Source organism: Muscardinus avellanarius, assembly GCF_963383645.1.
Source record: "Muscardinus avellanarius genome assembly, chromosome: 9".
NCBI classification, from domain to species: domain Eukaryota; kingdom Metazoa; phylum Chordata; class Mammalia; order Rodentia; family Gliridae; genus Muscardinus; species Muscardinus avellanarius.
Window position 1 is genome coordinate 93,001,529 of NC_137795.1, and position 13,580 is coordinate 93,015,108.

A 13,580-nucleotide genomic window follows, 5' to 3' on the forward strand; every position below is an offset into this window, starting at 1 on the left:
TTCGCTCATGTTTCTAGCTCATTTGCTGGACCTGGTTTTGTTTTCGCTCAGAAAAGGGCAGCGTTTGTACTGACATGTCTGTTCTCTTGCCCGTGACCCCCGTTGTGATCAATGGCAGGCCTCTTAGAGGTAACTGGACAAGTTAAGAAGTGGGATCAGCAGCCACAGAGTAAATGGGTCCTAATTAGCTCACTTGAGACTCAAGCTTCCTTAAACGAACACTTTCTCTAGAAGCCTGGGCATTCTCATACTAAGTGTAGGGCACAACAGAGTGCTAAGAATATGAACCTAAAGTCCTAACTTTTATTGTCCCTGAGAAGCAGATTTATGGGTAATTTTTTAATGTTCCACAATGATAACTTTTCTTGAAATGGGAGAAAGACTCCCATCCCCCTTATCCCTCTTTTTGTGGCACTGGAGAATAACCCAGGCTATTTTACCTCTGAGCCATACCCCCAAGCCTGAGTTTATTTTTTATTTTGAAACAGGGTCTCTTTAATTTGCTAAGGATCTTGCTGTGTTTCTGAGGCTGGTCTTGAACTTGCAATCTTCCTTTCTCTGCATCCCAAGGACTGAGATTACAGGCATATCTCACCATACCTGGTTGGGGAAAGACTTCTAAAAGAATTAGGCACTGATTTGAGATACTTCCGCAAGTGCATTTGAGGTCATCTTTCCAGAACGAGAAGCCTGACTTGACTAGGAGGGCCGTGATGCAGGAAAGAAGTGACTAGAGCCAGGGCCCTGTTCAGGGTGCTTGTTATTTTTGCTGTGTTTCACTCTACGTTGCTAATAATTTCTTTCCTGCTCTTTTCATAGTGCAGATGGAGAATTAGTCAGCATTCTACAAATAGTAACTTCTTTTTTACATGAAACCCATTATTAATAAGTGGTAAAACTTATCTTTGTCTCTCTAAAAGTAGGTTTTAGATAACCTTGAAGACTGATGTGTGTCCTGTTTGAAATGAAAGTACTTGGTTAGCCGAGCTTATTACAAAAGTTTGTGTGCGAGTTGTACACAGGTCAAACTAAGACCACTTTTATATAAATACTGATGGATTTCTTTTACTTTTTCAGATAAAATATAAATTCTAAGTTGGTAAATTTTTTGAGCACAGTGGTAGGACATTTTCCCATTGATTGGCAAAGGCCAAATCCTGATATTAAGGTCTCAGCAGATACATGGGACAGGACTGTTTCCCTCCCTTGTGTGTGTCTTTTCTTCGTGACCAAGGGAGGCAGCTTCTTGGCTGCAGACACGGGTTTCCCAGCCAAATGACTCATTCAAGGTTCCCTGGATGTTAAATTTAGATTCAGATAATCTTGTCTCACCTTAAATACTGAACATTTTTCACAGCTTGGTGAGGTAGCTTCCCACCGTAGATACTTCTTGCCTCCTGCAAGTGACCCTTTCTGTTCCTAACATTGTCTTCTTAGCCTGCTGATTTTTTTCTTGGTAGCATTTGTAGATAAGATGCATAGGGATGGCTGCAGGTTGGTAGAAGATTTGGGAGAATAAATAATGTTTTACTTATATCTATGAGAAGGCTGTTTCTAAAACCTTCCAGGTAATTGGATGTGCGTTTAAAGAACAAATACTTTCTTCATCTTGACACTTTTCTGTTTTTTTACATAAAATAGATTTTATTGCAATATGATTAAAGTTAACTCCAAAAATGTATGTCTTTCAGCTTGTAACTACTTTATGTTCTCATGATTAGGTTGATAAGGTTCGTTTTTGGAGAGCTTAGTTTTGTGTGAAATATTTTTTTATGGGCTCTTAACACCGAGAGATCATAATCAGTAACACTTACTATGTGTAATCAGGCCTCTATCTCTCCCATTCTGCTGGAGTTCATTTTTTATTTTTTCATTCAGCAAATACTCATTTCTCATCTGTCTTCTGCTGGATATTATGACAAATCCTGGAGTGCAGTCCTACATCAGAAGCAGTTCTTTCCCTCAGTGAGTTGGGAGTCTAGAGGGAAAGAGGAGGCCTCACTGGGAGAAAGGATACTAATTTGAGGGCTCTTTGCTAACTATGGGAAGAGACGATACGGCCAGCTCTAGCAGGGTAACAAAGGCAGTGGAGACAAGCAGGCCCATTTGCGAGTCAGTAAAGAGGCTGAAGCAAGTTCTTGGTGAAGGCTGGGAAATGACAGAGGAAGGAGGGTGAGGCTTGATTCTTAGTGTAAGTGGTACTGACCACTGTTGTAGGGAACACAGAGAAGCAGATTTGGTGAATGACAGGATGGATTCCATTTAAGTCATTGTTATGGTTAGAGGGTGGCCCTTTGAAAAGCTCATAAACTGGTGTTTGGAGTTGACAGAGTCATAAGGGTTATAATTCCAGCAGTGGATAAATCCATCCACTGTAATGGATATATCTGGGTGGTGACCCAAGCCAATAGAATGTAGCTGGAGAAGGGGGGTCCTTGGGGGTGTGGCCTTAGTTATTATATATGAATCCGGTTCCCTCTGATCAATAGATCGCTGCCTTTCTTCCAGCCTGAATGATGTGAGGGGCACAGCCATGTGCTCTTCCTCTCCCCTCCTCCTGCTGCAGTGCCCTGAGATTCGGTCCCCAGCCACACATGGACTGAACCCGAAACCCTAAGCAAATAAATCTCTCCTCTAAATTACGTGGTTAATCTCTTAGATTATAGCTGTACGAATGCTGGCCAGAACATTTATGTTAAATTTGAGGCTCACAGCTCAGGAGAGTGATTCTACCAGGAGACGTGTTTAGGAGTCATTAACAGATGATAATGAAGACATCCTGATGAATGAGCTCATTTAAGAGAAGGTGAAGATGGGCCGGGCGTGGTGGCGCAAGCTGGTTATCCCAGGATTCAGGAGGTGGAGACCAGAGGATTGCGGTTCGCCGACAGCCTCAGCTACTTAGTAAGACTCTTTACAATTCAGTGAGACCCTGTTTAAAAAATAAAGAGACTAAACAAAAATAGGGTTGGGAGTATAGCTTGGAGGCCTGGGTTCCATCCCCAGTACCACAAAGAGAGAGAGAGAGAGAGAGAGGAGAGAGAAGAGAGGAGAAGAGAAGAGAGAAGAGAGAGAGGGAGAGAGGAAGGAGAGAGAAGATGGACAAGAACCTATGTCACTTAGGGAAGAGGCTGGGAGGAGGTTCCTGAGAGGGAGCACCCAGCAAGATGGAAGGAAAGCAGGAGTCTCGGGTCCAGGGTTAGTGGAAGACAGTGTTTGAAGGAGGGAAGGGCCACCAGGCACAAATCCTACAGTTATTTGATTCAACACCAAGGAAGATGAACTGGGTTGAGCCAAACAATCATCATCTGGGACTTTAGCAAGATATATTTCAGTAGAAGACCAGGAGTGAAAACCTGTGTGTAGTGAGAGTGTCCAGCAAGTACAGACAGTTCCACTGTCACTCTTGCCAGCCTTGGTTTCCCTCTTAAGTGGTGCTAATATGTCTCTGACCTCTCTTCTGAAATGGTTTCCTCTTTGTCCTACCCCACCAAGAAGGACATGCTCTAAAATTGTGTCCTTTGTTCTTTTCTTGTCTCTGAGCTTTGGTTTGCTTTTCTGTAACATGGGGATAAAGGATATGAGGTATCTTCTTCATAGGGTTGTTCTGAGGATTAAGTGAGATAATACAAATAAGGCACTCATTACAGCACCTGGCATGTTGCACTCAGTGCAGACTGGACACGATTAGCGCAGTCACCACTGCTGCCGTCATCCACGGTCACGGCCATCTTCTTTGCTGATGCTGTCTCCATCTCATTTTGGACCGACTTTCTTAGACTCTCCCACATTATGAGAGTTTTCGTTGCCTGTCCAATGCAGAGGAAAGACCCAGGTCTGCATCCTGAATTCTAGACTTCTCCTGATACTTCTACCCTACGTCGCCCATTCCTTTATTCACAAACTCAGTTGCCCACAGAATATGTTTTCTCCACTCTATACACTGGGCCATGTGCAAACAGAAAGGTGTAGTTACAGAGAAGCATAAATTGAAGACTTTTCCCTCTCTGTGTAGTCCAGGAAGTTATACATACTATGCACGACTTTGTCATATCTCTGAGATCATTGTAATAACGAGTTTTTGTTTGGAGAGACTATAGGAACACACAGAGACTCAAATCCTATTAACTTAATCAAAGAGTTTTTTTTTTTAATTGTAATTAAACAGTGTAGCTGGGCATGGTGGCACTCACTTGTAATCCCAGTACTTGGGAGGTTGAGATGGGAAGATCAAGATCGCAGATTCAAGGGCAGTCTCAGCAACTTAGTGAGGTCTGTTGCAACTTAGTAAAACCCTATTCCAAAATAAAAGTAGTAAAATAACCCTGAGGGGTGCAGCTCAGAGGTAACAAGGCCCTGGGCTCAATCCCTAGCACCAAAAAAAAAAAAAAAAAAAAAAAAAAAAAAAAAAGAGAGAGAGAAGAAGAAAAGAATTTTTAAAAAATGTATCTTATAGAATACAAACAGGAGTTGACTAACCAGCTATGGGAAGGACGACTGAATCTAGGAACATTTGGAGGAATTCTCATCTTTCTTTTTCCCTCTGGATGATAATCATGTGAAAGGATCAGAAATCCAGTGTTACTTTAGTTTCTTTGGTTTTTCATTATGTATTCACATATATCTTTGGCATATAACCCTCAGGACCACTTTGTGATCAGGAAGTTATAACAGAGGAGCAGACCCATGATGTATTGACAGTCCCATGGCTGTTTAGCAAACAGCTGGCATTCAAGACTAGGTCTGATACCAGTGCTTTATACTGGCACTTAGTGCCACCTTGCCATCCAAGGGTTAATATTTTCTTTCATGATGCTGCATTGCATGTTATTATAAACTCTGTGTGTGTGTGTGTGTGTGTGTGTGTGTGTGTGTGTGTGTGTATTTGTTTGTTGTAAAGGTAGAAATTGCAGTTAATTGAAATTCAAACCTCAAAGGTTCATAGACCCATTCCTAGAAGAGGCCTCTTCTAACTCAATTCAGCTTAAGGAATCATCAGGTAATTTAATGATCTTGCGTGCTTTATTGTCTTTTAGATCAGTGGTGAAAACCTTGATCTAAACTGGATTTAAGCAGCTGAGCTAACTGTAATATAATGTTTTTATTTCTTCCTGTATTTAATACTTCGTGGTGGGAGCAGGGTAGAGAATGATTTTTAGCAGGGTTTTGCGTGTTTAGTTAATCCTGTGTCTGCAGCTAAGGCAAACACTTGTTTTCACAACCTCGTATTGTGTGGGCAGTTGGAGAGTGTATATGAATATTAATGACACATTTCAGTTTATTTCTGGTAGCTTTAAATTGGAGCCGACTAGTGCAGACTTACGTCCTGTTTATGTGGATGAAGCCTAATCTCTTTTATTCTTTGACACATCACGGGAGCGTCTTCTTGCATTTTCCTCTTTAAGGAGCAGGCATGCTGGTGCCTTTGAAAAGCACATGATTGACTTTGGTCCCTTTCTTATTAGCCATTCACTGCTCATCCCACGACTGAGCTCACCTTTCAGTGCTCCCCTGGAACCTTGGCTGCCCAGGCCCCTGGGGACCTGCGAGTTGTGAATTTTTCTCTCTCCCTTACCCAGCCTCTCTGTGCAGCCCTTGCCTGTGCTGGTCCCCTCTTCTCCTTTGTCTCTAGATTTTTCTCTGGCTTCCTTCTCCCTCCCCAGCTGCTCCCTCACCAGGCTTCCCAGGCTGCTTTCTCTTGGATTGCTGGCTCTGCCCTTGCTGCTTTTCCTACTCTGCATACTTTCTCTGAGTGACCTCATCCTCTCAAATATTTATACTTTAAAAATTTCCAGCATCAGTCTCTGTCCTGAGCTACTGACTCGCATATTCAATGATCTTAGATTCCACGTACTCGGATCTAAACCCAACATCTCTTCTTCCAAATTTCCATCTTTATGTTACCATTTTCTCTCTCTCTCTCTCTCTCTCTCTCTCTCTCTCTCTCTCTCTCTCTCTCTCTCTCTCTCTCTTACCCACCCCTCCCTCCCCCTCCCTCCTCTCCCCCTCCCTCCCTCCTTACCTCCATCCTTTCATCTCTCCCAGGAAAAATAGCATCATCTTTAGCAACACTGAAGATGATGGCGTTTAGTCAGAAACCTCGACATGCAAATTCGGGGTCCTCTGCTTTCTTTAATGCTTTACCATGACCTCAACTAGTTCTTTCCATTTTCTAACTTTATTTTTCTGAGAGCTCTGTGAGATTCCTAGAACAGGTCCTAATTCTTTAGTTTTACAGAAAGAGACATTTGAGGAAGCTAAAAGATCATTTTTTATTAATTCACGGTTTAGGAGGTATCATCGATGAGGAAGAATGGGAATATTTTATTTTTTAAGTGTTCCTTAAGTAAGAAGGAACAGCACCCTAATGAACCAGAAGAGGAACGTTAATGTAATGACCTCCCAAGTAGTAAATTCAGAGGAGAAAGCTTTCAGATTACCTCATGTTTTGAGATACCAGGTCCCTTCTTTTCATTGTTCACCACAAGAGAATCCTCGAATCCTCAGAATTCTTTTAATTTTTGGTACTGGAGATTCTGCTTTTGACCTACATGCCCAGCCCTATTTTATTTTGTATTTTGAAACAGAGTCTCAGTAAGTTGCTGAGGGCCTCGCTCAATTGCTGAGTTTGGCCTCAAACCTGCAATTCTTCTATCTCAGCCTCCCAAGTACTGGGATTACAGGCATGTGCCACTGTACCCAACAAACTCTCGCTGTCTTTTCTTAGAGCCACAGCTGCTGTTTTTTTTTTTTTTTTTTAAATAGCTATATTGGGATGTAATTAGCCTACTATATGACTCACGTGTTGGAAATATATACTTTGGAGTTTTTTTAATATATTCACAGGGCTGCCACTATCTTGTTCTAGGACATTTTTGTGCCCTTCCCAACAGATTCCTTGCACTTTATCAGTTAATTGCCATTCACTCCAAGAAACCACTAATGTGTTATCAGTTTCTATAAATTGTTCTATTCTGGGTATTTTGCATATACAGAATCATATAATATGTAGTCTTCTGTGACTTTTTTCGCTTAGTGCAGTATTTTCAAGGCTTGTGTCTGTTGTACCATATATCAGTATTTTGTTCCTTTTTTGTGGCTGAATAATAGTCTATTATATGAACACGCCACATGTTGTTTATTTGGTCATTCGTTGATGGATCTTTGGATCATTTCCCTTTTGACTAGTATAAATAATGCTCTTAGGAACATGTGCGTGCATGCATGTTTTCAAATTTTTTTGAGTGCATACCTGGGAATAAAATGGCTGGGGGTTTGTATGGTAACTCCGTTTAATGTTTTGAGGATCTGCCCAGCTTTTTTACAGTGCTGTACCATTTTCAGTTCTTAGCAGCAGAGTATGAGTTCCAATTTCTCTCCATCCTCACCAGTATTTTTTATGGGTGCATTGTACCCGTACATCACGTCGAGGTTCAGAGCGGTAGACTCAAGCGTGCACCTGCATCTGGCGTTTCCCTGGTTTCTACCCCGCTTCCTCCCCTTCCCCATTTATGATATTGAAGTTGGTATCGGTAACTTGACACACGTCCACAGGATTGTTCCGGCGGCTTCCTTCATCACGTCTCCCTCCCAGAGTCCCCTTTTGTTATTCTACCAGTCTTGCTCCTTTATCTGAAGCCCCCTTTGTTTCCCAAGTTCTCTCTAGCTTCCATATGTGAGAGAAAACATATACCCTATTACTTCCTGAGACTTGCTAATCTCACAGCATAGTATTCTTTACTTCCATCCATTTTCTTGCAAATGACATAATTGTTCTTATATGTGGCTGAGTAAAGTCCCATTGTGTGTATAGAACCACAGTTTCATAAGACATCCATCTGCTGATGGACATCTAGGCTTGTCTTATAGTCTGGCTATTGCAAATTGGGCTGCTATAAATATGGATATGCATGTACTACTATCATATATATATATATATATATATATACACACACACATATATATTTTGGTGGTACTGGGGTTCCTGGAAACCCTTCTACTTCCGGGCTACACTCCCAGACATATTTTTATACTTTTTTATTTGGGAACTGGGTCTCTTAAGCCAGTGGGGCTGGCTTCGAACCTGCGCCATCCTCCTGGCTCCGCCTCCCAAGCGTGGGGATTACAAGCGTGCGCCACCATGCCCAGCACTACTATAATATTCTGACCTCCATTTCTTTGGGAAGAAACCCAGTAGTTTTTCCCCAAACTACTGGGAAGGTGGGTCCTATGGTGTGGATCCATTCCCAGTTACTTGAGAAGCATCCACCTGATCTCCATAGCAGCTGTACTATTTGCAATGCCACTAAGACTGTATATGGGTTCCTATTTCCTCACATCCTCACCAGCATCTGTTGTTGCTTGTATTCTTGATTTTTGCCATGTTTAACTGGAGTTAGATGGAATATGAGTGTAGTTTTGATTTGCATTTCCCTGATTGCTAATGATGTACATTTTTTTAATATATGTATTAACCATTTGTTTTTCTTCTTTTGAGAAGTGTCTGTTCAGTTCAGTTGCCCATTTTTTTTGGGGTGGGGTCTGGGTTATTTGTTTTTTAGTTTTAAGTTTTTAAAGTTACTTTTGTCTTTTTGATTATTTGATTTTTGTTTGTCTTTTTGATTATGGTGTATCAAAGTGCTCTCTCATTTTGATATAATTAGCATTTCCGGGCTAATGAAATCGGCATCTTTTTCTTCCTTATTGGCCATTCATACTTTTTGTAGCATTGTATATTAAAGTCTCTTTCTGTTTTTAGATTCGGTTGTCTTTTTTATTACAAGTTGTAAGAGTTGTTTATTATTGTGCTTGCAATTAAGCCCAGGGGCATTCTACCCCTTAGCTATATCTACAGCCCTATTTTTTTTTCTTTTTTCTTTTGAAAAAAAAAAGAGAAGGGCCTCAGAGGGCCTCACTAAGTTACCTAGGCTGGCTGAACCCACGATGATCCTCCTGTCTCAGCCAACCAAGTTTTGGGACTATAGGCCTGCGCCACCACTCCCAGCTCTATGAGAGTTCTTTAGATAGTCTAGGCAAAAGTCCTTTATCAAGTCTGTGATGTGTAAATCTTTTCTCCCATTGCATAGATCGCCTTTGCATTTTGATTGCATTTTTGGAGCACAAAAGATTTTAGTATTTTTAAATTTTCGTTGTTGTTTTATTTTGTGGTGCTAGGGATTGAAACCCAAACCATTCTACCTCTGAGCTGTATCCCCAGAGTGATTTTATTTTTTATTTGGAATCTGGGTCTCACTATGTTGTAGAGAGCCTTGATATGTTGTTGAGGCTGACTTCGCACCTGTGATCCTCCTTTCTGACCTTCCTGCCTACTGGAATTACAGGCATGTGCCACCAGGACTGGAAAAAGTTTTTAATTTGATGTCATAGATGTGGGCTTTATGAATATTGCAGTTACCTTGTGGTTAGGTAGAGGCGAGCTTCCTTCCGGTTGAAGTGGGTTGTGGCTCAAAGTAGGCAGAGCTGATCAAACAGTCCCCTTACATCCGGCCTGTCTCTTCCTTGCTATCGTGACCTTCCTCTCGTTCCTCGTTTATGATGGCCACACTGTAGGGGCAGGCCTGTCTTGGCTTTGAGCCTTTGGCAGTGGCTGAAGCTGGCACTGTCGGCATTTTCAAGGGTTGCTGTGTCCATGATGTTGCTAGGTGCTATGAATCTCACTGTATGCATTCTTTGCCTGCTGGTTTCTTTTCTTTTCTTTTCTTTCTTTCTTTTTTTTTTTTTTTTTTGCGGGTTTAGGGATGGAACCTGGGGGCATTTGACCTCCGAGCCACACCCCTTGCCCTATTTTTTTTATTATTCTTTATTTTGAAACAGGGTCTCATTATTAATTTGCAGAGAGCCTCACTAAGTAGCTGAGGCTGTCCGCGAACTGTGATCCTCTGGTCTCAACCTCCTGAATGCTGGGATTACAGGCATGCGCCACCATGCCCGGCTTTGCTGGTCTCTTTTCTGCTCCTGATTACTAAGCCACTCTCCCCTTGACTGCCAGAGAAGGTGTGCAGTTGTGGCACTCGGTGGTCTTGGGGATAGCCAGGCAGCAGCACCCCTTCACTACTTCTTCCTACTTTATTACTAGTTTATAGTCCAGGGCCTAGAACTTCAAGCCACTGGGATGCTAGACACCTCTGCTTCAGGCTCTGACTGTCACCAATCAGTAAACTTTCAAAAAATGTTGGGTATAACATATGGCCTTTAAATTTTAATTTTGTCAAATAAGGACATTTAGCAACATAACTGCCATAAAGAAAATAACTGATATTTCTCTACCAAGAGAGTACCAAAGAAATGAAATTAAATAAATATAACTTTGTGAAAAGTTGATAAATATATTTAGATTTTTTATTTTTCTGTCTACCACTGAAAAATAGATATGCTCTACAGATGCATATTTGAGAACCATAGTCATCTAGTCTTTTATAAATCTTTATTTAAAAAGTAGAACCTTCACTTAACCGGGTAGTTATGCCAGATGCCAGTTTTATGTTGATTATTTCTCATCACTGAAATAACTATTTCAACTGTTATTTTTAGGCACATTTTCCTGTCTTTTGTACCTCTCTCTGCTGATATTTGAGCCTTCTATGCTGATATTTGAATAGTTCTCCAATAGCACAGATGAGAAAAGAAAATAGAAAATTTTAGACATATATATGTATAAGTACGAATTGACAATTAAAAGATTTTTTTTTGTTTTTTGGTCCTGGGGATGGAACCCAGGGGCTCTACCTCCAGGCTACACCCACAACCTATTTCATATTTTATTTGGAAACAGGGCCTCACTAAGTTGCTGAGAGCCTCCCTCAGTAGTTGAGGCTGGGTTCGAACCCGTGCGATCCTCCTTTCTCAGCCTCCCAAGCTCGGAGATTACAAGCGTGCGCCACCACGCCTGGCTTGACATTTAAAGGATTTTTTATTTTTATTTATTATTATTATTATTTTTTTTTTTTTTGTGTGGTACTGGGGTTCCTGGAAGCCCTTCTTCCTCCGGGCTACACTCCCAGACCTATTTTATATATATATTTTTTGAAACAGGGTCTCTTACGCCAGCACGGCTGGCTTCGAACCTGTGCGATCCTCCTGTCTCCGCCTCCCAAGCGCGGGGATTACAAGCGTGCGCCACCACGCCCGGCTTAAAGGATTTTTTAAAATTATCACTCAAGATGTAGACTGGCATCTATTTACAAATATAGTGTTGTAATTTCTACATTATCTATGTATATCCTAGACTGGGAATACTACATCATTTCTATTGATTCTTTGCTATCTAAATTACAGTGTCAGGTAGATATTAGGATTTTATCATAAGATAGTTATGGGTTGTCACATTGGTATATTAGTTAGAATAATTAGGCAGTAAAGAGGCCATGAGCATATATAGCATACTATGTATTTTTATGAAATCGTAGTTACAACCTCTTATTTGTGGCAATAGAGTCTTGGTAGTTAGCAATGTGGTCAAGCGCTCTTTTGCTTTTCCTTCTAGTTTCCAGTTTGGTTGATCAGTCTTCTCAGGAGCTGTGAACTGAGAGCCATACATTATATAACAAAGCTCACATTTCTAGATTTTCTATATTTGTTCATGATATAAACATTAAATTCATTAAGAAATGCTTGCTGACCATTGTTCTCAATGCTCCTGAGTTCTCAGAGATATATAAGGCAGTGCCTGCCTTGAAATACTAATAATGGAGAAGGGCAGTAGTTAGCTGTCTATAAATAAATGTGAACCACACTTACTGAGGCACATGTGATCAGCTCCTTACAAGTGGGATCAAAGACTACAGACGTTCAGAAGAAGGACATTGTGATTCTAGGCCTGGGTGACCAATGACATTCTGTGGCTCAGTGGTAAAGGAAATACTTTATCTCTGCAACACGATGCTCTGTACCATCTCTCAGCGTACATCTATATTCTAGAACAGTAGTGAGACTTAGGTGGCTAAATGCATGGACACAGAAATCAACTTTGGTTCTTGGCCCGCTCCCTTGCCAGCTCATTCTGTGTCCTTGAGCACATAAAATCGATGTAATAATATGTGTCCGGCATATCTCACTATGATAAATGAGATAATGCGGATGGCTTAGCTGCTCCCTGTAGTGAAAGTCAGATTGCTTGGCAGGTGTGTATTTTTTTCCAGGCACCTTAGGCCATACATTTGAATAGTATTAAGTACAGCTTTCCACAACTAAAAGGATTAGTATCCTTTTCAAAATACCCGAATTATTGCTGGGGAATAGCATATTCTGTGTAACCTCTGAACCGTTGTCTGAAGAAATTGGCCTGAATTCCTTGGAGAATGTGCCTATGTTGAATGCAGAGTGTAGTATTGTGATCAATGAAATATGTTAAAAGGAAATAAGTGTTTATTGCACTCTTACTGCTGGTTTAGTAACTTCATAGTAGGTTTTTAAATGCTTAAATTATTTTCATCTTATAAAAGGAAACTGAGGCTTAAATAGGCTTTTCTTTGTAAGTTGTGGAGATCGTGCACCTGCTTGAAATAAAATCTGTTGAAGTGTGATATTTGTATTGTTTACGTTGTAGTGTGTTACTTCACCTTACTACACCTGATATTTTTCTTGCAGGCCAGTACAAACCATCCATCCATGGGTGTCCGTGCATATGGTGTCTGCGTAAATGTTATTTGTTTATCTGCTTTCTTTTGTTTTTGTTTTGCTACTAGATTGCTTCTGGAGCTGCTGGAGCTGCTCTTTGACAAGTTTAATGCTGTGGCTGCTGCACACTCTGTGGTTCTGGGATACCTGCAGGACTCGGTTGGGAATCCACAGACTCAACCGGAAGAGATCAAATTGTACGATATGGCAGACGTGTGGGTGAAAATCCAAGATGTGCTGCAGGTAAGGGCCTTCTACAAAGGGTGGCCTCTCGATTCAGGATGACAGCTTAGTACAACATCAATAATAAGTCAGCCACCTAAAATATTACCTCCTAAGAATCATAAGCAGAGTGAGAAAGCAGTATTTCCCTTTAAAGGTGATATTGTTGACGCAATTAACCTCTACTATCCTCAGAAGGCCAGTCAGCAAACTTTTATCTTTAGCCAGGCTTTAAAAATAAGAACTTTCTCAGCATGTAACAATCAAGGATTTACAATATCTGGCTTTTTCTTGTATCATACTGTGCATCCCTGGAAATAGTTAGGTATTAAGATAATAAGTAATAACTTGTTCTTAAATATTATTTTATGAACACATATGTGCGTAAGTGTTTTGACGTTTTTTATAGCTAACTTTTGTGTATGTATGGCTAAATGACAGTTTAAGAGCATATTCTGAGAGATAAGAACAAATCTGTAAGGTGCAAATGTATTACTTTGATTGATTTGTTCAATGAAGATCAGAGGAATTACATTACCGATACTGCTGAGATGACATTTGGAAGTTATGTTATTTTCTTTACATGCTCCAGCAAAATGTATTACATTTGGTCAGATGAAAATTAGAAGTGCACTTAAGAGTTTGCTTAAGCAAGTTTGACATAGGTAAATAGAAGTGACTTGGTTAAGTAGTAGCCGTTACTATGAGAAAATTTAGTATAT

General features: G+C 40.7%; 1 protein-coding gene across 1 annotated transcript in view; it reads left to right on the forward strand.

Moving 5' to 3' along the window:
• The window catches only part of EXOC4 (exocyst complex component 4), a gene marked incomplete at both ends in the record, with an annotated part of 858,131 nt that overhangs the window by 127,632 nt on the left and 716,919 nt on the right, over positions 1-13,580 (forward strand). The window contains one exon of the mRNA XM_080701126.1: positions 12,705-12,879. Coding sequence (XP_080557252.1) covers positions 12,705-12,879 — 175 coding nt within the window. The remainder of the gene's footprint in view (positions 1-12,704; positions 12,880-13,580) is intronic.